We start from the raw sequence: 26639 nt of genomic DNA, 5'->3' as shown, positions 1-26639 counted from the left end.
ACTGTTTAACTTATTAAAGTCTTTGTTGTTGCTTATCATCAGCCCTAAAGGACTGTTAACACAGTAAATGGTCATCAATCTCATAATTGGTGTGTCCTAAAAGAATATTTTGGAATTCTCATCAATTAGAAACAAATAAATTCATAAAGATTGATGCAGAGTTGCAGTTTCTCATCAGTTCCAATTCCAAAAAAAAATTTATTGAGAATTTTCAAATTCATACGCCGAAGTTAGAGTTGTGTATTGAAGATATAGAAAATGGAGTTGACCACTAATTAGAACCATAATTTCGCTTCTCCAACATTTTTAAATTACTTGCCGAATCCAAAACCAAGAGGTATATGTTAACATAAAAATTCTCATGCAAAGATACATTCTTAACATCAAACTGATGAGCTAACCAATGGTCTGCTAGATTTCTTAGTTACCCCACAAGTCTCTTTTTTCATAGAAGGTATGGATGTCGAGCAATGAGGCTTGAGACAATAGCAGAAGTTCATGATATGGTGGGAGGAATGCTACTTCACTTTAAATCATTGCGCCAATTCGAGCATAGTGCTGGATGGAAAGGTGAAAACTTCAGGGGTTGTTAAAGAATGAGAAGAACCAATCTTGTAAAGGGTGTGTTGTTGAAGATGTTAAAGATGAAAAATCAAGGAAAGTAACTGTTACGGAAGAATGAGATATTGAAGAAAATGCTCACTTGTGTATTATTGAAGTCCCACATTCTTTATATCATAAACAATATTTGTGTTCATAAATGTCAGTTATGCATAAGCCAATGTCATCTTGAGTGTCTTGGTAATGCTGCCAAGAAAATGACCGAACTTTAAGGGTTTCTTTTAATAATTTTAATTCAATAATTTCTAAAATAAATAATTAAAATAATTAATTATTATATTAATCAATAAAAAAATATTAATTCATAAATTATCCATGCGATCAATGCCACGTCCTTAAAAATAATTTTTTATGCTAATAATCACTGCCGCGTACGCAAAAGTGGAGGAGGCCACAAAAATTGAAAGACCATTAAAATTAATGGACCATAATAGCTGATTTTGTAATAGGATAACCAATGGTTTAAAATGCCCAAATTAGAGGATCAAAAGTGCATTTAAGTCTTTAATTTATTAATCCCCTCAGTCTCACAATGAGTGATCTAGTTGACCATTTTACACCTATTAATAAATAAATAAATGAAAGAGAGAATGTTATTTTTATTAAACTAACTTTATCATATATTAAAAATGATGAACGTAATATTAATTAAAAAATAAAATTAGAAAAAATATATTAAAAACTAAAATGAATCTTAACCATCTTTTATTCCAAATTCATGATTCACTCTTTGACGGAGAGAGTAGTTAGATACATATTTTATTTATTTATTGAAAATACACCATTGCTTTTTTCAATTAATATAAACATTTTTATTTTATTTACAATATAGACAAAAGGACTACATCTGATATTTGAGGTGAAATATACATATATACACCTTATTGCTATCTCCCTATCTCTATCTTCCACTCCGCCTCTCATTCATGGCTTGCTCAGCTCCATCTGCTTCTCTCCTATCTTCAAACCCTAACACACTCTTCTCTCCCAAATTCTCTTCTCCGCGCCTCTCTTCTCTCTCAATCCCCAATGCACCCAATTCTCTCCCCAAACTACGCACTTCCCTCCCTCTTTCCCTCAACCGCTCCTCTTCCTCTCGCCGCACTTTCGTCGTTAGGGCTTCTGTAAGTTCTTCAACAACCTCTCTTTACTTCAATCTTAACAACTACTACTTTTCTTCTTTAACTCCATTTTTGCTCATTTTAACCCTTTTTTCTACCGGTTCAATTTGCTATAAAAATCAATTAGTTTTTAGTTGTGGAATGTTCTTATGTGAAGTTTTCTGTTGAAGTTGTTGATTTGTTGTTTTATTTTTATTATTGTTTGTTTGAAATTTTGAATCTTTGGTTAATATGATTTATGGTTTCAGTTCAGATTCATGTGTGTGGTTATGGTTGATTTTCTGTTTGCAGCATTGTTGAGCTTATTAGTTGGTAATAGTTATTGTTGCACTGAAATGCAATTTTTTTTGTATCCATTATAGTGTAGTGTAGGCTTGGGTTGACTTTTGGAAATCTAAAAGCAATTGTAGAGATGTAGAATTGATTTTGGAATGATTCTACTTTGGTTCTCCTAAAGGAGAATCTTTAGAATTTATTCTGCCTCTAAAATTGATTTTACTTGAAGCTAGAATTTGTAGCTTTTGAGTTTAAGCGATTTTTACATTGAAATTTACTGGTCAACTCAGTTTTGCATAAAATTATCCAAACATAAATCACTTTACATTCAAATCACTTTTATCCATAACCAATTCACTCACTTGGAATGATTTAAAACCAGATGCACAATTAGGCATTCATGAGTCTTACATCTTGAAGCTTATGAGCACGAAATTGAAATGCATTTTCTTGATTATCTCATTCATTTGTGTTGTTTGTGATTAATTTCTAAGTATTGACTTTTGTTGCATCATTAATGAAGTTGAGAATACAAGCCTCAGAGCATAGTTTTTCTCTTGGTTAATCTTTGAATTAGTTAATTAATAAACTTTGTTTCTGTTTAAAGGGTGAATTACCATTAGTTGGGAACTCAGCGCCGGATTTTGAAGCTGAAGCTGTTTTCGATCAGGAGTTTATCAAGGTAGACAGACTGTTGCCCGTGAAGTGTTTTCTTTCGTAATTTATATATCTTTGACTAAAGCAATGTCTTTTCAGGTCAAACTATCTGAATATATTGGGAAGAAATATGTTATCCTCTTTTTCTACCCATTGGATTTCACATTTGTTTGTCCCACTGGTTAGTTGATTCTATAGTAAACTATATATATTAGATGCCAAATCTTCTCTTTTTCATTCTAACATCTGTTAATTCTTTACAGAAATCACTGCTTTCAGTGACCGCCATGCGGAATTTGCAGAACTTAATACCGAGATATTGGGTGTTTCAGTTGACAGTGTGGTTAGTTTTGACTTTATTTTTTATAATTATTTCTGCCGCCGTTGGCTTTTATATAGATTTTCCCCAAACATTTCCTGATATGAAATTGTTTGGTTCATGTTGCCCACTCTATTTAGTGGAGAAAGGTGTTGCTTGTTCTCTCTTTTTTCTTCTGATATAAATTTCTTCTGTTTGCTTGTGCATATTTGCTACCAAAGAAAATGAAGGGTGTTCGATGACTTGGCCCACATATTTTCCGCCTGTGCATAGTTCATGATTTGTAGTTCTTAGTTTAATAATTGTCAAATCTGCATATGGACTCCTTCATTTTCATTTTCCTATGCAACTGGCTACATGTGTATGTAAGACTAGGATTAAAGTCAAATTATTAGTTGTAAAAAAATTCATTCAAACTCTTTTCCTTGATTTTCTGACTATATATGTAGTGTAATTCATAAGATTCAGAGGCCGCGCCTTGACAGATTATGGCACAATTTTCCCACTAGCACACGCATCCATTATGTTATGATATACTATGTTTGCATGTTCATGATTATCTTTTTATGTCCAATCCAGAGGCACTTCAAACGATTGCTTCTTCTTGATTATTGGCACTATTGTTTTTATTGCAGTTCTCGCATCTTGCATGGGTTCAAACAGATAGAAAGTCTGGTGGTCTTGGCGACTTGAACTATCCTTTGGTTTCCGATGTCACCAAATCCATATCAAAATCTTATGGTGTTCTCATTCCTGATCAGGTAAGTTTTGACACTATGAACTAAACTATGGCTATTCATTTTCTTCATATTAAATTCAATGTATTTTGTATTTAGTTTCAATATTTATCTGGAATGAAATATTGGAATACTGTGCTGTTTAGGTAATAGCTTCAGTATTTTGTCTAGGTAATAGCTTCGGTATGCGAAGCCGTGAGCTGTTGCCTTTTATTCCACTATTTTTGGATCTGTTACAATGATTGAAACAATATTTCCAATGATTTAGGGGATAGCATTGAGAGGATTGTTCATTATTGACAAGGAAGGGGTTATCCAACATTCTACCATCAACAACCTCGGAATTGGTAGAAGTGTTGACGAGACAAAGAGAACACTCCAGGTAATTACATATCCAATCTGCACCACATCAGGACTGACCATATTTTGGTTTATTTGTTTTTTTTTCTCTCTCTCTCTCTCTCTCTCTCTGTTTTACCCTTCCATCCTTAAATAATATGTTTGACACCGTTTATTCAATGGTTTCGCAGGCTTTGCAGTATGTGCAGGAGAACCCAGATGAAGTTTGCCCTGCTGGGTGGAAGCCTGGTGAGAAGTCCATGAAACCAGACCCCAAAGGTAGCAAAGAGTACTTTGCTGCTGTGTAGAATGGCTAATAGTAAATTGCTATGAGTATCAACTACTCATCTGTATCATTTGGGATGTAAAAGGATTTTGTTTTATGTAATTCTATCCATTTTGAATTATGAGGCCTATGGGCTTAGCCATAAAAATAAAAAGTATGAGGTCCAAAAGTGTGTGGTTACAGAAGCATGCTTGTGTACCTTGATTTTGGAGTGAATTATGAATTGATGTATTATCTGTATATCATGTATGTGTATGAATAATACTTTCATTTATAATGAAACTTTAAGCTGTTGCTGCTCTGTGATTTAATTAAGCAATGAACTATTTCACCTAAAGAAAGTACTAAACTAATTTTAGGTGCATTTAGAATGCTGCTACTGCTTTCAGTTATGATGTAAGTATGAGTAGTGTGATTAGGTTGGGTCACACACTTACTCACCTTGACCTAAAATTGATTTATAAGATGATTTGTATTTATCTCAAATGTCCAGTTGTGAATAAAGTATGATAGGCTATGACAAACATGATATGGGTCACTTAGACTAATGATCGAAGACCCATCCAACACAAGAGTGAACACAAGCATGAGTGATAAGTTTCACATTGACTAAAGTTTTTGGTGAAGATGTGTCACTCATATGATCAATGAAACAAGTTTTTGCTGGTTGGAATCCATTGAAATTAGGCTCTTTGATTTCCCAATAATCCCAAGGAACATCCTATTAATTATAAATTATTTGAACTTGAGATTAATTTTAATCACTCTTAAAAATATTTCTGTGAGCCCATTTGTTATAGTTTTGGACCAAAAAAAATCAATTTCTTAAAAAAATAATATTAATTTTAGTGAAATTATTTATAAGCTGAGTCAGACATTTGTACTTTTATTAGGGGAGTGCTTGAGGGTGTTCATTATCCATATCCTATACTCAACACACACCTGTGCGTCTTCTCTGAAACTCTTTCTTTAGAAATTCAGGCAACGTTCCTTCTAAAGGGAAAATTAGGCTCAAAGTAGTGCAAATTGAAAGAGTATGTCCCTTTCCCAGAAGGCCCTGTCACTGTGTTGTATCTTTCACAGTTCACCGAAACCATCCTCAGCCACTCCATGCTACACCACCAGTTACCCTACGCAAAAGACTTCATTAAGAACAACCCAAATCCAAAGACTCAACCCTCCATTTCTCAGAAGTGATAAACAGCGATGGAAGGTGAAGCCTTTATCAGCATCTCTTTCGTTTCCACAGCCACTTGACCTCACAGAAGACAACGTGAGACAGGCTTTGGTCGATGCTCGAGCTGAACTTGCTGCGATCTTTGACACATCTGTTGGCATGACAGGTATGCTGATGTATTGAATAAACACCAACAATTTGATTGTGTGATGATAATAATAATTATTAATATGGTGTTTCATTACATTACATTAAATATCTCAAACTTTTGTTTCAGGTGTAGTTGAATTGGTGGAATTAGATGGACCTTACGTAACGATTAGTCTCAAGGGTAGGTTTTGGCACAAGCGTTCAACTGTCCTAGCCAGACTCGCCAATTATCTCAAACAGAGGATTCCTGTAAGTCTCTTTGTTCTTCTTTCTTAGTCCTGTGTCCATTTGCTTTTGTGTCTCCGACAAGAATTTAGTTTTTAAGATGATTGATTTTGCCATATAAGAAAAGTAGCCGCACAACTTGTTGTCTGTTTGCTTTCTATTTCGGTATAATCTTTATTATACTATGTTATTATATCCGATTTTTCAGTCAAAAATTCGCCATTACAAAACTTGTTCCCCTTTTATATTTTGGTTTCAGGAGATTTTAGAGGTTGAAATAGAAAATGAGAAACAATTGGATGATAGTCCTGCCAATTTCTAAGGTAACTCTTAAGTTTTCGTTTCATTTTTCTTATTTCCAAAATATCAATTGGGGGTGTGCAAATGCACATCTAACTTTGGTCCATGAACATGTAGAGAGAGACAATGATGGGTAAATCCTTCTCAACTTGAAAAGCTTGGATATGAGGATGCTCACTATTTTGCATTCTTATGTTATTTTCCACTGATTCTTCAAGCTTCTTTGGTACTATAAATGGTAGAGAACGTTCTGAATCTGTATTATTTTTTTCATTTCAAGCACACATGTTGATGTATAAATAAATGTTGCAGAATATTTAAGATCTTCAGAGTGTTTATTATCATTGAAACATCACTTGAGAGATTTCTTGTAGCAACTTCAATATGATATTTGATTGGACTAAAATAAACACAGATAGTTTAGTTATAGAGTATTGGCTATTATTCTTCAGAATTACTTAAAGCACATTAAGATTTATTACTACATCTTCGTGAAAAGCAACAGTACAACCACGAACTCGAATCATAGATTATTTGTTTTCTTAAGAAAGTTTTGTCTGGGAGTCTGGGTTTACATTCTCTGATTTATGCTGCTTCTATAGGTTAATTATATATGTTATAACTTTTTTTAAAAAGGTAGTAGAAACTTTAGTTCTTTGATGTTGTTATATCATTATTCTATATTTATTTATAGAATTAGAGTGTGATTAAAAAATTAATAAGTTGTGTGTGTATGAATACGTCTGAAAATATACTTTTAAAATTAGAAAATATTTTTAAATTTTTTATATGGTACTTAGAGTGGAATTAGTAATTCCTTCAAACAAGCTCAATGTAAAAGCTTGGAAAACATATGGGTTGAGTGTGATTCTAAAGGGGCTGTGCTAACTCTTCAACACTGGATATTTTCTTGTGATTCTAAAGGGGCTATATTAACTCTTCAACACTGAATCTTTTCCTTAGAAATTCATAATTAGATAGGTAATTGTAAAAAAGTTACATAAAATATATTATGAGAAAATTGAAATATTTAATTTGATACCCCCAATTAAATCTGATACTTTTCATTTAGAGCATTTTTATTATTATATTTAGAGCACTTTTATTATTATATTTTTTTTTGTTTTAAATTTTTATTTATTTTTATTGGAAATTTGTAATATACTTCGGAAAATTTTGAAATTTCCATTTTTTTAATCGGAAATTCCGAAATTTCCAGAAAAAAATCGATGTATTCGAAAAAAATAAATAAAGAATATCGGAATTTAAAAAAAAATCCCAAAATTTTCAATTTTTTTTATACTATTGAAAATTTCAAAATTTCTGATACACTATCGGAATTTTCGAAATTTCAAATACAATACCGAAAATTTTAAAATTTTTGATAGTGTAAATTTCTTTTCTTAAAATTGAATATGAACTATCGGAAATTTCATTTTAGTTGAAATTTCAGGTATAAAATGAAATATTTAAAATTTCCGATAATATTATTAAATTTATCGTAAATTTTATAAATTCTGATATACCACTATCAGAAATTTTAAATTTAATGTGTACCGAAAATTCTGATATGTCTATAAGAAATTTCATATGAAAATTTGTTTCACATTTTTTCAAGAGCCAGTTTAAAATTATAAAACTATAGGATGCCAGGTTTAATTGGGGATAGCAGAAAGAATTCTAAAAAAATTGATAAATTGGGGAACTAGGGTCTCATTTTTTTTTTTAAATAACCAACATTTTCAACTAAAATATGAAAATAATCAAAATTTCAAAAAATATACTAAAATAACCACCTTTTTTAACTGATGCGCCAGTTAAATTGGCGCATCCAATAACCATCTAAAGGAGCCGCCATCGGAGTTGGCGCATGCTCCCAATGGCATTGCACTTAAGCGCCATGCTAGCTGTCGCATGCATGTGTGGTTTAGTTTGTGCACCCATGCATCTGACGCATGCATGTGTCTGCTTGTGCCATGTGTGTGTGGCGTCTAGGGCATTGGCGCATGCATTCGTGGTTTCATCTATAAATAACATGCACATCTCCTATATTTTTGCAGACAACTTCTTACCCTCCAACCCCATTTTCTTTCATTCTATTTCAATCTCCTTCATTTTTTTGTTCTTTAACAATGTCTGAATACATTCACAAGAGAAATATCGATATAATCTTTTCAGTAATGCAACCTCCAATTAAGATACTAGTTTGGAATATAGAATCGTTTGAACATCTTAATCGGACGTTGAACCGTTGGTTAGATGGAGAGATTGCAGATGGTGAAAGGATTATAAGAATTCAATGGCTTGAGTCCATGTTCAACCAAAATGGAGAAATGCGTGTATGGGTGGATATTAAGACTGACAGAGACGTTTACATGATGATGTATAATATGTTCAAAATTGTTTTGATGGTTGTAATCACTTAGTTATAGTAATGGTATTTTATTTGTTATAGTCTGTTGTGTTGTTGTTTATGTGTTACTCGTGTGTTGAATGTGTTGCATTTGTTTGTGATGGTATTTTTTCACAAAGTTATCATATGAAATAAATATTGTTTTTAATATAAAGCAAAAGGGTACATGTAAAATTATCTTGTTGTGCTTGTTCCAACACTGAGACAGTTAGTATGATTGTGACCGGACTGACGACATGAACTACATAATTGAACCATTTTGTTCGCCGTATCCATTTCGGTTCGAATATGGATGCTATTTAGGCGTCCCTTTTTCTTTCTTTGCATTACTTCATTGTGCCAGGGAATGCCCCCTTGATATTCAGGCCAGTAATCCTCTTTTGCAACCACTGAAAAGCTAATTTTGTAAACATTGGATAAACTTATGACTTTATAAACGTCGGATAGTAAGTATGATAGATCCCTTCGAACCTTTGAACATGCCGCAATGACATGAGAGTAAGACATACAAAAGGCTTGGAACTTTCCGTAGTCACACCAGCCTCTATCTAGTTCCACTCTGTATTGTCCCATCGGTATGCCTTCATTGTGATCCATGGACTCAGCAACACGATACCAACCTTTAATACGGTCAAACACTGTGACCACGTGTGTGTTGTTAGACTATGGCACGGATCTAGAAGGGGGGGGGGGGGGGTTGAATAGATCCCAATTAAAATTGAGTCGGCGCTACCAATTTAAAAATTGGTTTTGAAAATTTGTTTTAAGTGCGGAAGCGGCCGAGGAAAATATAGTCTAAAACGAACTGTTATTGGAAAACCGGATATGCGTCAAGCCTATGGATTAGTGATAATGTAGAATACGAATCACTACACTAGTCACACTATCAATGATTTGTTTCACTTACTAGGATTCCTAGTTCTAATGATTCAAAGAGAAAACCAAACTAGATACACAACTAAGATAATTTTGGTTTAGGCAAATTATCAAACACTTGGTGTGCAAAAACACTCCAAGTGATATTTATGTTGAGTAAGTGATTCCAATTAGCCTAGTACAATATTTTATTGTACTTTGGATTCAAAAACAGAGTTTTAACTTCTTACTCAATTAATATCAAGGTTTGATAAAAGTGCTTATACAAAAATCACTTATTTTAAGCTAAAAACAAATATGCTGAAAAATAGAGAAGGCAAAGATTTGATGAGGCAGTTCCCCCGTCGTCCTCGCTTCGAGGTACGTCTGCCCTCAATTCTAAAACTAGAATTGAGATTGCTTTAATAGATATCACCTGTTGAGTTTAACCGTTTATACAAGGATTGCAAAACAAATATACAACAAAATTCTCAAGACGTTGAATGTTGCTTCCACTCCTTGTTCCTTGATTCAAGGTGAATCAAGTCCTTCGATTGTTGTTGATAGACCTCCGATTCCAGTCCCTTTGTTGAATAACCCTCAGTTCTTCAAACCCTCGGCCCAACTGATCTCAACTACAACAAATCGAACCCGAAATCTTCCCTTCAATATCACTGAATCCGCTACTAGATTAATGAAGACTTCCTCTTCTCAATCACCTTCGCTCAACTGAAAATTGATGAAGAATTCGTCCAAAAACCCCCAAAATCAAACCAGTCTTGGAGGATAAAACCCTAACGGTTTTATTCAAGAAAAAACCTGTCGCAAGCTTCAACGCGAACCGGATTCCCCAATCACGGCTTCGAACGTTATCACCTTTAACCAATCACAAAGCACTTCAAAAATGGTTGTGTGTAGTTAATGTGTTGTGAGATGTTGAAGATGAAGATGAAGAATCTTGGACACCTATTTCACTTTTTCTTGTTCTTTGAACACTTGAATCAAATTGTCAAATGTTAGTTGATACAAGTAACTAAACTTCTATTTATAGTAACAAACCAACCAACCCACTTAACAGCTTTTCAAACAGAGTGAGAAATACTTAAAAACTGAATTTGCGCACGAACTGTCGACCATAGCAGGTCTATGCGTCGACGCATAGCCTGCAGTTTTGGACAGTCTAAAAATCACATCAGTATGTGTCGACCATAGGTCGGTGTGCGCTGACCCGTGGTTCATGCGCTGACCCTTGCCGTCGACTCAAGCATTTTGTGCGCTGACCCGTGGGAAATGCACTATGTTATGCGCTGACCCGTGGTTCATGCGCTGACCCCTGCGGTCGACTCAAACCCTGCAAATCTGCAAAAATTCATATTTTTGTGGTTTTCATGCATTTTGTCATGACCATATTTTATCCACATATGTTGTATGAAATATAACAGTTTAGATGAGCATAGAAAAGGATATGATAGGTGATATGTTGCATTTGTTTTGTAGAGGTGGAATCGACAATGCCGATTCATCCATGGTGGTCATTTGTCATCATCGAAACCTATGATCGTATGTTGTATGACAGTTTGCCCTTACATACTCCCCCTTTTTGATGATGACAACCTGTGTGAAACCAAAGAGAAACAACATGCAATATTTACACAACACTCCCCCTTTCTTTTGTAATTTAAGGCTGACTGCAAAACAAACTGTTAATTGTTGTGAATATCTTGGCTTGGCTTTGGTACATGCTCTTCTCCCCCTTTGACAACATCAAAAAGAGAAAAAGAACGATTATTCAACATAACATGATATTCAACAGGAGATAGCGAATCATATAACAATATCACACCAAATATTATTACTGAACAAATTGAAAAGGAAATAACATTAAACTAGATTAACAAACAAGCATAACAGATAATAAGTTTAGTCAAACAACAAAAGTACAGATGCACATGCAGTTTTATGCCCTAATGGCCTCATCCTCGATGGTAACCAATATCCGGGTTTCTGTCAGGATCTTCCAAAGAAGTCATTTGGTCAGCAACACTACTTAGATACTTGAGGCCCACATCGACGGACCGCTCCTGTCGTTCAAATGTTTCTGTGAATGCTGCATACCGTTCATTCATGCTGGTTGAGAGACTATCGATCCTCTCATTTTGTGCTTGAAGCTGGCTGCTAATATGAGCATAGCGCTCATCCTGAGTTTGTATGAAGGATTGTTGAGCCAGCTGCACATTTTGCATCATATCTAAAAGTTCAGAAGAGTTTTCTTGCTGCGGAGGAAACGGTGGAGTTTCTTCAGCACCATATTGATACGGCTGATAGAATTGGCGTTGTGTTGACCAGCCCATATGTTGCCATTCACCCCAGCCACCATGGTTGGGGGCATCTTCTTCAGTTGAATATGTATTCTGAACCCAAGCGGTGTTTGTGTAGTCGTGAGGTTCTGCTTGTGGAGGACTATCATGTTGCTCAAATGCTTGTCCTGCTTCTTCTTCTTCGTTTTCCTCTTGGTCTTCTTCTTCACTTTCATCACTTTCATCATCTTCTTCAACAGTCGTAGGAATATACCCTCTGCGAACAAATTTATATATTCTCCGCTCATCACACCAAAAATATCCCATCATAGACAAAGTTTTTGGGCTGAATTCTTTATCTGAGGAAATGGAGGTATACGGAAAGGACGGATAATCAACGTCGGCTGCAGTAAGAACCTCTTGAATAAAAGATCCATAGGCAAGAGCCGTTCCTCGTCTGGAGTCTCGTAAACTGAACATCCTACTAGCAATGTAGTAGGGCCAGTTGATTTTGCACTGATTTTTCAGAATGTATATGAGATGAACCTCAGCCTGTTCAACTCGGGAAAGGCCATCCTTCTTAGGTCGCAGGATGCGTGACACAACCCACTGGAGAATGCGCTCACCTGTTTTCAGCTTACCGGCAGTGACAGTTCGTGGGAACGCATCACTGTTCACAATATGGTCTGGGTAGGGTCGTTTCAGCATAGCGTTCAAAGCGCTCTTAAACTCATATCCTTCTATTGGGTGAGAATCAGTTACCTCAGCAAGAGGATTTTTATCAGCAGCCAATGTCATATCAAAATATTTATTCCAAACATTAGACTTAAACGATACCTTTCTTGTGCCGATCCTGGAGTGAAACTTTTGCCCACAAAATTTGTCATGAAGGCAAGTGTAGAACACACGGACCAGGTCTTCGCTATATTTGGCATTGCATTCCAGGAATTTAACAATGCCGTGATACTGTAGCAGAGACATGATTTCTACGAGATGCATGCGTTCTGCTGTGAGTTTGTAGAAGGCATGTTGCCTCACAACTCCTCTTTTACCAATGTCTTTGTTGAAGGTGTCGACAAGAGCCGATGGAACTAATGATACAACGGTAATGGGTAAGGAGGCAGAGGATGATTCCCTTGATCTTTTACCGGTAGGTCTGCGGGATGAGGAAGCCATGAGTAGTGATTCTGAAGCTTTTTGTGAGGGTAGAGAGTGAAGCTTTGTGTAAGATTTTGAGAATGATTTGCAAGAAAGAGGTTTGCCCTTTTTATAGATGAGGATTTAGGGTTTTGGGAAGAGGAGAGGCCAAGAGACAATAGGCACTAGGTAGATGCAACTCACAATGTAGTGGGTTGAATGCACAATTAATTCAAATTTGAAATGTAAATGCATGGGAAGTTTGAACGTTTTCTGCAGAGAAAAACTGATTTTTCGTGCGATGCGTCGACCATACCCTCTGCATGCGTCGACGCATACTGTTTGAATTTTGAAAAAAAAGAAATTTTTTGAAGTGTGCGTCGACCATTGCCCTGTTATGGTCGACTCATACAGGCAAATTTTGCAGTTTTTCACTGTTATGCACATATGCTCACATGTTTGATGCATAAATAGAATGCCACACAACATTAAACATCCAAACAGATATGGTATAAGAAACAATTCATATATATACAATATTATCATGTAATGCAACTATTTAATCATGAAGGTTGAGAGAGAGAGAGAAGGGTAAAGGAACAATATCACCTCGATGCCGGAATAACTTGATGAACAATATAATTGTGCTTGCAACAACATTAACTTGTTAGAAGTACAAGATTATAGTGTTAAATGAAATAAAATAAAGCAAGCAATTTATAACGCCCGTTCCGAAATGTCGAGAATACCAAGTTCTCGGCGAATATGAAAGAAAGGCTCAGTAGCTAGCGGCTTTGTGAAAATGTCTGCTAGTTGATTTTTTGTGTTAACATGTTCAAATACAACATCACCTTTCTCTACATGATCCCGGAGAAAGTGGTGTCGAATTTCGATATGTTTGGTGTGAGAATGCAACACAGGATTTTTGGTAAGATTAATGGCACTTGTATTGTCACAGAAAATGGGAATACGTTCGAGTTTGAGATTAAAATCCAATAATTGTTGCTTAACCCATAGGATTTGAGCACAACAACTACCGGCGGCAATGTATTCCGCTTCGGCGGTTGACAAAGCAACTGAAACTTGTTTCTTGCTATGCCAACTGACCAAGGAATTTGAAAATAAGTGACAAGTGCCACTAGTGCTTTTCCTATCCGATTTGCAACCGGCAAAATCGGAATCGGAGAAACCTACCAATGAGCAATCATTACCTTTGGAATACCATAGTCCATACTTCGGAGTACCGGATAGGTATCGAAGTATTCGTTTGACAACTTTTAGATGGGATTCCTTGGGACATGATTGATATCTTGCGCACATACACACGCTAAACATAATGTCGGGACGAGAAGCAGTAAGATAGAGAAGTGATCCAATCATACCTCTATACCTTTTTACCTCTACGTCCTTACCGTTTTCATCTTTATTCAAGTTTGTACATGTTGGCATGGGGGTGTCAATGGCCTTGGCTTTTGCCATGTCAAATCTCTTGATAAGGTCCAAACAGTACTTTGTTTGACTCACAAATGTTCCTTCTTTGAGTTGTTTAATTTGCAAACCGAGAAAGTACGTGAGCTCCCCCATCATACTCATCTCGAATTCACCCTGCATAAGATCCGAAAACTCTCTCACGAGATTCATGTTAGTAGACCCAAATATAATATCGTCAACATAAATTTGTACTAATATCAAGTGCTTTCCTTGACGTTTAATGAAGAGAGTTGTGTCAACCTTTCCTCTTGAGTAACCTTGATCAAGTAAAAATTTACTTAGTCGCTCATACCAAGCTCTAGGAGCTTGTTTGAGACCATATAAAGCCCTTTTTAGTTTGTAAACATGATCGGGATACTCATGAGATTCAAAACCCGGAGGTTGTGCGACGTAGATCTCTTCATTTATGTAACCGTTAAGGAACGCACTCTTAACATCCATTTGGAATAGTTTAAAGTCTTTCGCACAAGCGAAGGCAAGGAAAAGACGTATAGCCTCGAGTCGGGCAACCGGCACATAAGTTTCCTCATAGTCGATGCCTTCCTCTTGGTTATACCCTTGCGCAACTAAACGCGCCTTGTTACGGGTTATTACCCCGTTTTCGTCCAGCTTGTTCCTAAACACCCATCGGGTGCCGATTACTCGATGATCTCGCGGAGGAGGGACAAGGTCCCAAACCTCATTTCTAGTGAACTGATTTAGTTCCTCCTGCATTGACAAAAACCAGTGTTCATCGAGTAGGGCTTCTTTAGGGTTTTTAGGTTCCATTTGTGAGACGAAAGCGAAGTGATAACAGAAATTACTTAGCTTCGATCGAGTTGTAACACCCTTTGAGATATCTTCGAGAATGTTGTCAATTGGATGGTCTTTAGGAGACTTCCAAGCTTGAGGGAGATCATCGTTTGAAGGCGGATGAGCTACCTCGGTTTCCTCATGGTGTACATCTTTATCCTCCTCAACTTTGACTTTGTCGGGTTGATCAATCCCCGACTCGCCACCCTTGAGTATATCTTCCGTAGATGTACCTGCACCATGAACAACACTACCCTTTCTGACGTTTCTCGGATAGGATTCGTCAAAAGTGACATGTACAGACTCTTCCACAGCAAGTAATCGTTTATTATATATTCTATATGCTTTACTCGATTGAGAGTATCCGAGGAAGATACCTTCGTCGGCCTTGGAATCGAATTTTCCCAAGTTTTCCTTTCCATTATTTAATACAAAACATTTGCAACCGAAAACATGTAAGTGAGAAACATTTGGCTTTCTCCCTTTTAAAAGCTCATACGGTGTTTTATTTAGAATGGGGCGAATGAGCACCCTATTCAAAACATAACATGCCGTACTAATGGCGTCGGCCCAAAAATATTTCGGTAAACCACTTTCGTTAATCATTGTTCTTCCCAATTCTTCCAAAATTCGATTTTTACGCTCCACAACCCCATTTTGTTGAGGAGTACATGGAGCGGAGAAGTTATGATCGACACCATGGTTACCACAATATTCTTCAAATAAATGGTTTTCGAACTCACCCCCATGGTCGCTTCTAATTGAAACAATGTTTGTATTTAATTTATTTTGGGAAAGCTTAGCAAACCTTTCAAAGGCGGCGAACGTATCGCTCTTGCTTACTAAAAAGATAGTCCAACAAAATCTAGAAAAATCGTCCACTATTACGAAACCGTAATAATTTCCTCCTAGACTTTTAATCCTAGACGGCCCAAATAAGTCCATATGAAGAAGTTCGAGAGGTCTCGTTGTTGAAACGATATTTTTGGATTTAAATGAGATCCTCGTTTGCTTCCCTTTTTGACAAGCATCACAAAGGTGATCCTTGGTGAACTTTATTTTGGGGAGACCTAGGACTAGATCTTTTGAGACTACTTTGTTTAGTAAGTCAAAGTTAACATGTGCTAAACGCCTATGCCATAACCACGAATCTTCACTTATTGTTACAAGGCATTTGTCACTTGTTAACGATACTTCGTTCAAGTCTAACATATAGACATTATTCACTCGCAGGCCATTAAACATACTCTTCTTATCATCATTATGTACAATTTTGCAACAATCTTTTGAAAAATATACATTGTATCCTTTGTCACATAATTGACTGATGCTAAGTAGATTGTGTTTAAGACCTTCGACAAGCAATACATCAGAAATAGTAGTGGAAGAAGGGTTACCTACACTACCTTTACCTAGTATTGCTCCACGGTTGTTGTCACCATAGGTTACATATCCTTTCTTCTTAGCCACGAAGTCAATGAAGAGTGATATGTCTCCTGACATGTGCCTTGAGCATCCACTGTCGAGAACCCATCTTCTCTCGGTGGTCTCGAGGCATTGTACCTATGGAAATGCAATTAACACGAGAAGGTACCCAATGGCTTATTGGGTCCTGAATGGTGAGTAACGAAATGGTTGCATTTGGGCAGCCATTGATAAATGCCTTTAGGAACTAAGAATCTCTTAAACCTGCATTTAGCAATGGAGTGGCCATTCTTGCAACAATACAGACAAGAGAAATTTACATTTTGATTGCCTTTGCTATCTTCATCCTTTATAACATATTTATATTTTTGATATGGATTAACCATACTTTTTCGAAAGTTTGATTTATCGATTGCAAAGGTAATCTTGGGCTCAAGAGCCTTGTCAAGTTTAGCCTTTAGGTTTCTTACTTCACCTTGCCAAATATAACAAGTATCACACCCAAAGTTGATTATTCTATTTCTAAGGTCCTCACAACCTGCTTTTGTGCTTTCTACCATAGAAGCTTTGAGTGCCTCAAGTTTCCTTTCGGATTCTCGAATTTTTTGTTCCAAATGGATAAAAATTTGGTTATTTGAGGCAAGCCTTTTAAAGGCCTCTTTAGCTTCACGGTGTAAAGTATCAAATGCAGCTTGTAATTCATGATGAGACATACTAGAGGATTTTTCATATTTAGCATGTCGTACCTGTTTCTTTTTGTTCTTTTGATGAGCAGAGAGGCATAGGTTTGTAGCTTCATCTTCATCACTAGAACTTTCATCATCGGAGGAGTCGCTATCGCTTTCCCAAGCTATGTGTGCTCTCCTTGGCTTTGATGATTTATTGTGTGATTTGTATGATTCCTTTTCCTTTGTCTTCTTGTTCATCGGACAGTCCGGTTTGTAATGACCGGGCTTCCCACAAGTGTAGCACGACCCTCTAGTCTTTTTTACCTTTTGAGTCATCATCTTTAGAGTACCTCGATTGTTTCCGGAAGTTTACCAAGTTCTTCTCGGAATGTTGGATGCCGTTCTTTCTCACGTAACGATTGTAACGTTTAACGAACAACCCCATATCTTCGCTCTTGTCCTCTTCTTCTTTGTCGCTCGAGGAATAATCACTTTGCTCTTTTGCTTGAGACTTTGAGGAGGAAGTCTTAAGAGCTATTGATTTCTTTTCACTCACCTTTGTCTTGTCCTTCTTTTCTTTCTTTTCGTGTTGTTCTAGGCTCAAGAGTACTTGTTCGTACTCTTGTAGTTTTCCAGATAATGTTGTCAAGTCTAATACGGTGAGATCATTTGCTTCTTTGATGGCGGTCACTTTCGGCTGCCATTCCCTGTTGAGACATCTCAAGATCTTATTAGTAGCAATATCATTGGAAACCGGCCTACCTAATGAATGTAATCGATTGATAAGATGAGTAAATCTCTTTTGCATGTCAGCAATGGTTTCCCTTTGCTCCATGAAAAAGAGATCAAACTCTTGTGTTAGTGTGTTGATTCTTGCCAACTTAACATCGTTCGTCCCCTCATGGGCAATTTGTAGTGAATCCCACATGACCTTAGCAGTAGGACAATGAGATATACGATAGTATTCATCTACACCTAATGAGGAGATTAGGATATTTTTGGCTTTCCAATCATAATTGTATTTCTTTTCATCATCATCGGTCCATTGTGCTTCGGGCTTTGGCACTAATTCATCATTCTCATTGGTCATGGTTATTTCAATTGGACCATTGAGAATAACGTTCCATATTTTTCTATCTATGAAATTTATGTGCACCCGCATACAGTCTTTCCAATAACTATAATTTTCACCATTGAAAACGGGAGCTCTATTATAAGCCCCTTTAGGTTCGTTAGCCATTTTCTATCAAAGTTATATTTTGAAGCACGGAGTGAACCGGAGCTCTGATACCACTTGTTAGACTATGGCACGGATCTAGAAGGGGGGTGGAGGGGTTGAATAGATCCCAATTAAAATTGAGTCGGCGCTACCAATTTAAAAATTGGTTTTGAAAATTTGTTTTAAGTGCGGAAGCGGCCGAGGAAAATATAGTCTAAAACGAACTGTTATTGGAAAACCGGATATGCGTCAAGCCTATGGATTAGTGATAATGTAGAATACGAATCACTACACTAGTCACACTATCAATGATTTGTTTCACTTACTAGGATTCCTAGTTCTAATGATTCAAAGAGCAAACCAAACTAGATACACAACTAAGATAATTTTGGTTTAGGCAAATTATCAAACACTTGGTGTGCAAAAACACTCCAAGTGATATTTATGTTGAGTAAGTGATTCCAATTAGCCTAGTACAATATTTTATTGTACTTTGGATTCAAAAACAGAGTTTTAACTTCTTACTCAATTAATATCAAGGTTTGATAAAAGTGCTTATACAAAAATCACTTATTTTAAGCTAAAAACAAATATGCTGAAAAATAGAGAAGGCAAAGATTTGATGAGGCAGTTCCCCCGTCGTCCTCGCTTCGAGGTACGTCTGCCCTCAATTCTAAAACTAGAATTGAGATCGCTTTAATAGATATCACCTGTTGAGTTTAACCGTTTATACAAGGATTGCAAAACAAATATACAACAGAATTCTCAAGACGTTGAATGTTGCTTCCACTCCTTGTTCCTTGATTCAAGGTGAATCAAGTCCTTCGATTGTTGTTGATAGACCTCCGATTCCAGCCCCTTTGTTGAATAACCCTCAGTTCTTCAAACCCTCGGCCCAACTGATCTCAACTACAACAAATCGAACCCGAAATCTTCCCTTCAATATCACTGAATCCGCTACTAGATTGATGAAGACTTCCTCTTCTCAATCACCTTCGCTCAGCTGAAAATTGATGAAGAATTCGTCCAAAAACCCCCAAAATCAAACCAGTCTTGGAGGACAAAACCCTAAAGGTTTTATTCAAGAAAAAACCTGTCGCAAGCTTCAACGCGAACCGGATTCCCCAATCACGGCTTCGAACGTTATCACCTTTAACCAATCACAAAGCACTTCAAAAATGGTTGTGTGTAGTTGATGTGTTGTGAGATGTTGAAGATGAAGATGAAGAATCTTGGACACCTATTTCACTTTTTCTTGTTCTTTGAACACTTGAATCAAATTGTCAAATGTTAGTTGATACAAGTAACTAAACTTCTATTTATAGTAACAAACCAACCAACCCACTTAACAGCTTTTCAAACAGAGTGAGAAATACTTAAAAACTGAATTTGTGCACGAACGGTCGACCATAGCAGGTCTATGTGTCGCATCGCGCGAAAAACCGGCGGGAAAAGAAAGAACAACAGAGCCGCCACCGTGCGTTATTTATCCCAAAAGAGGGAAAGGAAACGCTCAGAGTAAACCTGGGAAAGAACATGGTCTCGCGACCAAAGAGAATGGGTTCGGGAGTCGGTTATGCGAAGGGAAGGTATTAGCACCCCTACGCATCCGTAGTACTCTACGGGATCCACGCACAAAAGGAAGGATAAATGGTTGCTAAACACTGCTCAAACTCACACACACACTGGCTGAAAGAGACACAAGAAACTGACTGAAACTGACTCGGCAGGATGTCGCATCCTGGGCCTACTTAGTCTATCAGGCATAGACATCAGAGTCGAAGTAGTTCGGACTGGGGAGACAACACATGCTCGCTAGGATATCGCATCCTATGCATACGTATCTTCTCGGACGAGAGAAGAATCAGAGCATTCGTAGCTCGGCTGACACGCACACAAACAAACACAGGCAAAGGCAAACGTGGAGCCTGAATGCCAATCACTGGACTTACATCAGCATCCGAACCAAAACACACACAAAGAGGCAAACGTGGAGCCCGAATGCCAATCACTGGACTTACATCAGCATCCGAACCAAACACACGCACACTGGAACCTAACTGCCACTCGATGGACTTACATCAGCTTCCAAGCACACAACAAGACAAAACAAAGACACAGGCGACAAATTGCTAAGGAGTCAGGCACTCGAGCCTAGCGACTGTCAAACAACACACACAAAAAAGAAAAAGGGCGCCCGGAAAGATCAACTCAATCTCCTGCCTACATACTTCATCTGGTGTGAAGATCAGGGCGATGTAGTTCCCCTACGGAGGGAAAAGGATGAACACGCGAACTAATAGGGAGACTAGAGCTCGAGCCTAATAGTTGCTACGCAAACAAAAAGAGACGCTGAGACGTCAGAAGGAACACAAAGGTTGAAAGGACCAACTAATAGGGAGACTAGAGCTCGAGCCTAATAGTTGCCAAACACACACAAGAAAAGAAGAAAAGGCGCCCGGAGAGATCTGCTCATCTCCTGCCTACGTATCTCATCTGGTATGAGAATCAGGGCGACGTAGTTCCCCTACGCAGGGATAAAGGACTAGCCTAACCAGATAACAGAGGGAGACACAACACTAGGGAGACTACGACTCGAGCCTAGGTGTTATCATGCAAATCATCCCTAAGTTAAGGTTTCTAGCTAGATGGCACGCGGGCCAACCTATCCTAAGTATGGCTCACACAGGAAGCAAGCCACACACACTTAACTTGCACAGGGAGCAAGCCAAGCAAAACCTACTTGCACAGGAAGCAAGTCAAACTATCCTAACTTGCACGGGAAGCAAGTCAAACTATCCTAACTTGCACAGGAAGCAAGTCAAACTATCCTACAAGCACAGATAGCACACACTATACACAAGCAAGTGGCTCAAACAAGGCTAGGTTTTAGTCAAGGGGTCATATCAACCTCAACAAACAAACCTCTGGAATGGGGTGAATGTGCTCTTAACCTTGCCATTGCGGGGCTAAGGTGAAGCAGATGAAAGGTGAGTGAAGGTAAGACTTCACAGCTCTTATCCCTGGCCTGGGAGAGCTTAAGACAAGAATGTGTGGGTTCAAAAAGTGGGAACCCTTCTACACATTTGATACTGACTCAACTGTACAGTTGTACAAGATCTTGGGTTTGTATCTGTAATGCATCGACACAGTGGTGTGAGCAAAGCAGATGACACACTGAATAGTGGGGGATAGATTGCATATCCCTACCTTCCACCAATTGCCTCTTCACTTAGGAGGTCTTTGACTCTATGCAAGGACAAATGTAAACAGTCACAAACATTGCCTCTTAAGGAGGACTTCAGACAGTTGCCTGGCCAAGTAACAGGCCAGGTCTTCCAGACTACATGAAGACAAAGAGACATACCTCAATGCAAATTGCTTATACAAGCAAAGCAAAGCAAAAGGTTCACAAGGAACTAAGCAACTAAAGCACCTGAAACAGTCAAGTAGATGTTAGGATGCAACAAAACAAACAGAAACAGAAACCAACAGTCAATTGGAGGCACATGGATGTGCAAGGCACAAGGCTTAAGGCATGTGAGCCAAGCCACCTACAAAACAAAGAGGTTAGGCAATGATACTTGGGTAAGCTCAATCAAAAGGATTGGTTTTAATGGCCATTTGATGGTCAACCTGAAATCACAAGCTCAAAGGTGAGTAACAGGACCACTAGGGCAAGCCTAGGGTCAAAAGTGAATGAGAAAGTCAAAACAGCAAGGGTTAGGTATCCAAAATCATGTTCAAACAATTAGGAAACAAAACCAATTGGTCTCACACTCATATCAATCATCATCATCATTTCATGAACCATTTAGGTCAAAACATGGCAAACAGAAGCTCATAGAAATCAACAGAAAGACTTGCATCAAAAGCAATCTAAACATTTTCCAAAAATCATCAAATAAATCATGATCAAACCTAACATATAGCATGGTAAGCATGTCAAATTTCATCCCATTTGGATGAGAGGAAGGCAGTCAATGAAAATCATGATGTCAAACCAAATTCAAGCATGCACAAAGAAAGTCAACAAGCATGGGTCAACTTCAAAAAATCATATCAAATTGAAAACAGATGAGAAATGAATGAGATTAACACCAATGCCAAGTTTGAGATGTCTAGTTATCACATATCAAATTTCATGTCCATCTAATAAAGTATGAGAATTTCACAAATGAAATGGGAACATGTGTCACAAAAAGTCCACATTTGACTAGGCAGGGAAGAAAAATCTCAAACAAATGGAAAATTGTTCAAATAAATCCAAGAAAATTCACAAGTCAACTAGACATACAAGAGTAACTTCATGCAAAATTTGGGGTCATTTGGATGTAAGGAAGCATGTGAACAAAATTAGGGAAAATGCATGATCATGGTATGGCACCAAATGTAACACATGACTTCAAAAAATCATAACCAGCAAACCACAAATGGGAAATCCACAAACTTTATACCAAAATGAAGGTGAACATGTCTAGTTTAAGCACAAAACATTTGAGAGCCATTGGATACATTCTCATCATTTCACAATTGATTTGGCAAGGTATACAAAATTTGGTCACATGTCACAAACCCTAGCACCATTTAAAATTCGACCATGAAAAAATTCTGGAAAATATATGACAAAAAACTAGAGATCAAGATGGACACAACACAAAAAATCCCATTAAATTTGGATTAAAAATGAACAAGTTATGATTTTTGTAAGTTTGAGTGATTAAATGAAATAAAAATTGAAAATTAAATGGATTAATGGAATAAATAAAGAAACCATGGGGGGGGTCAACGCCCCGGTCAACGCGCCCAGTAGCAGCGCTCCTTTTTAAATATATAGTTTAGAAGGCATTTAATAATTGAATTGGCATCGCGCCCCAGTGGTAAAACACTTGGTATTTGAAGCAGGGGTCTGGGGTTCAAATCCCCCTCGCCCCAGGCCTTTTGGAATTTAATTTAGAAACAAGGCAAGGCAATTGCTACAATGCAGAAAACACATTACAGTATAGAAAAAAGAGCACTTACAGTAGCAGCATCATACAGTAGCAGAAAAAAAATGAATTGAAATTTTTTTTTTGTTCCAAATCCAAGAATAAACATATCAATGTGTTTCATTTAGAAACACAATGCACAGCCAGCAAGTGCCCCTAGGATGTACGGCGCGGCAAGGAAAAAGAAAAGAAAGGAAAAAAAGAAAAAAACAAAGGTAGCAGCAACATACAGTATTCTCATACCACATGTTCTGCTTGTAATTTTTAGCAGAAAAAATAATTTGCAACCAAAATCAAAAACACATATATCAAAACATTCACCCCTTAATGCTCATCAATATCCTATCATTTATTTTCAGTAACTTAAACCAAAACAGAAAAAATAAGCAAATACAACATTCGACATGCAACTTCAAATCATCCTTATTCACTCATTACTCGACCGTTTTTACGGATCCAAAGCTCAACAGAATCAGCGCGACAAGGCCTACCCAAAGCAAGCATCCATTTTAAAAAACAAAGGGGTCGAAATCTTACCAAAGTTAACGGACAGTAGAGATTTAGTAGTTGTTTGGTGATTTTGATGTGAAACAGATGCTCAACATGCCTCCCAATGATGAATGAGTGCAAGGGTTCGGCTTGGAATGGCTTGACACGGCTTCATGCTCGGACTGTCATCAATGGTGCTTCATGTAGCAGCAATGGAAAATGGTGTTCCAGGTGAGGAATAGTGGCTGGGATCGGTTCACAAGGCTGCTTGAATGATGGAAAAACAAATGGCCTGCTCAGTTTTTGGAGAGTCCTGGACAGATTTTTTTGGAAAAATGCCAAAAGGAAGTTTTTGAGAATGAGTGAATTTTTTTTGTGTTAGATGTGTTTGATAGCTGCCTTTTGTTTCATTTTTGACAGGAAATGATGTTGTGTCTTTATCTTCTGTTGTGTGTTGCTTGTTGTTTTGGATGGAATTTGCAACCTTTGTCAAAAATGCCAAATGAGAGAAAAATGAGGATTTTTGGCCTCAGTGGATCTTGTGTTCTCTGCAGCTAGTAGTGTTTCTACTGATTTCATGTGACAGAAAAAGATCATGAAATCTGCTGTTGAGAGGTACAAGGCATGGCAAGGTTGCAAGAGGTATGGATGGATGGTTGCTTTGTACTTTTCTTCCAAAATTCAAGTAAACAAGCATGGCCTTTTTTTACTGGTTTTTAGGCTGCAAGTGAGGCTCTAATGACAGAAAAGTTGCTGCATAAGGCTGTCCTTTTGAGGTACAAGGCAAGGCATGGACAAGTATGGTTAAATGGTACTTTTCTTACAATTCAAGCAACCAAGCAAGATTCACATGTGCTGCATAATTTGACTTTGCAAACACATTTAAAATGATATTTATGAGCTGTCCCAATTGGCCAAATGCTGAAAAAATGTTTGAATCAAAAAGTCAACCCTTGGTCAAACTTCCATTTAAATGAAAAAGGTCAAAATATGCTATTTTGATTGGTGAAGTTTTGGGTCATGAAATTTATATTTTTGGAAAGAGGATGAAAAATGTGGTTTGTAGGAAAAAACCCCACCAAATTTGGCCAAACGGTTTGGGAGATATGGCCCTTTGAAGTTCAAGATTTTCTAAAATCGATTCGATCATAACTTGCCAACCGTACATGGGAATTGAGAGTTCTAGGACTTTTTGGAAATGGGAGAACAAGATCTTCAACTTTCATGTTGGGCAAAAATTCATTTGAGGCTTGTATCACAATGTAAGTTTGAGGATCAAAACTTTCCATTTTTGGTAAGTTTCAGTTACAGGCCCAGTTTCCGTTTTGGGAAATTCATGATCTGGCTTCAAATTCTTCCATGATGGTGTTTGGCATGATATATGATGACTATTTGGACATGAATGAACTCTCACAAACCAATTCCAATCATCCAATCACTGATTAAATGGACAGTTGACCAACAGTTGACTTTTAGGGTTTCTGATTGATTGTGCATTGACTGATGACTTCAAAACCCTAATTCCTTGAGAAATTGACTTCAAATGATGTCCCAAGTTGTATGAACTCTTGATTATTGACCATGGTGCCCAAATTCCACAAGAATGACCACCAACCATTGCCTTGACTGACAGTTGACTTTCTTAGGGTTTTTGACTGTCTGGGCATGAACTGCTGACCTCTGAGCCCTTAACCCTTGACCAAAATACTTCAAATAGACCTCCAAGCCATGTGAACTTGTTGGACAAACCCCAAGGCCTTGATTCAATGAGAAATTCCTTTGCTTGCTTGGTTGACTGATCAGGAGATTAGTTTGACCTAATTCTTGATTGCTTGCTCTTGAGGCAACTGAGGGACAATGCAAATGCTATGCAATGGATCATGATATGCTATGACCTAATATGAAAATGTATGCATAATGATAGGTGCAAATTTGAGGTGCTACAGCTGCCCCTATTCAATCAGCTGGGAACCCGAATGGATGATAGCGATGGCTGTCAGACTTTCAGGGTAAACAGGGATTGAATACCAAAGAACCGTAGAATTTGCACAGACTGGATATGATACCAAAGAACCACGTCATTTACCGATGACGCCTGCAATTGACAGCTTCAGAAAAACAAAACCATTTACCGATGGTTGGAGAACTGGAATCTTGATATTTACCGATATCAACTTCAGCGAGACCATTTACCGATGGTGGCTGGGGAAAATAAACTTCTGAAAAGCAAAACCATTTACCGATGGTTAAAATTGAAAACTTTGATATTTACCGATATCAACTTCAGCACAACCATTTACCGATGGCTGCTGGGAAACAGATTTTGATGTAGAAAGGAAACAAGACCGTTTACCGATGGTGGCTTCAAAGAATTTTGACATTTACCAATGTCAAACTTAGCAAGACCATTTACCGATGGCTGCTGCAACTGGGAATTCGACATTTACCGATATCGAAGAAAAACGGGGCCATTTACCGATGGCATCTCCACTTGGGGAGGAACAAGATCTTTGTGGTGATACCAGACAAGACGTTTACCGACGACTTCTGGGGATTTTGATTTTGTTGACCAGACATTTACCGATGACTGGGATGAGACTCGATGTTTACCGACATCGAAAGATGATGTTTACCGACATCAAAAGAAATGACCAGAC

At 37.5% G+C, this 26639-nt stretch overlaps 2 protein-coding genes across 2 annotated transcripts; both read left to right on the top strand.

The window, feature by feature from the left end:
* The first annotated feature begins 1454 nt into the window (after positions 1 to 1454).
* LOC127125584 (2-Cys peroxiredoxin BAS1, chloroplastic) lies at positions 1455 to 4667 on the top strand. The gene is made up of 7 exons (XM_051054361.1): positions 1455 to 1745; positions 2626 to 2700; positions 2775 to 2856; positions 2939 to 3018; positions 3630 to 3755; positions 4000 to 4113; positions 4262 to 4667. Exons 1-7 carry the CDS (start codon positions 1548 to 1550, stop codon positions 4376 to 4378), a joined length of 792 nt encoding a protein of 263 aa, XP_050910318.1. The 5' UTR covers positions 1455 to 1547; the 3' UTR covers positions 4379 to 4667.
* A 574-nt stretch (positions 4668 to 5241) lies between these two features.
* Positions 5242 to 6635, top strand: LOC127125585 (uncharacterized). The gene is made up of 4 exons (XM_051054362.1): positions 5242 to 5699; positions 5811 to 5932; positions 6168 to 6231; positions 6326 to 6635. The coding sequence occupies exons 1-3, from the start codon at positions 5393 to 5395 to the stop codon at positions 6228 to 6230; spliced, it is 492 nt and encodes a 163-aa protein (XP_050910319.1). The 5' UTR covers positions 5242 to 5392; the 3' UTR covers position 6231; positions 6326 to 6635.
* Positions 6636 to 26639: the final 20004 nt, after the last annotated feature.

This window comes from Lathyrus oleraceus, chromosome 3 (assembly GCF_024323335.1).
Source record: "Lathyrus oleraceus cultivar Zhongwan6 chromosome 3, CAAS_Psat_ZW6_1.0, whole genome shotgun sequence".
NCBI lineage: Eukaryota > Viridiplantae > Streptophyta > Magnoliopsida > Fabales > Fabaceae > Lathyrus > Lathyrus oleraceus.
The sequence above is the reverse complement of the archived record's forward strand: the minus strand, read 5'-3'. Positions and strand labels throughout refer to the sequence as shown.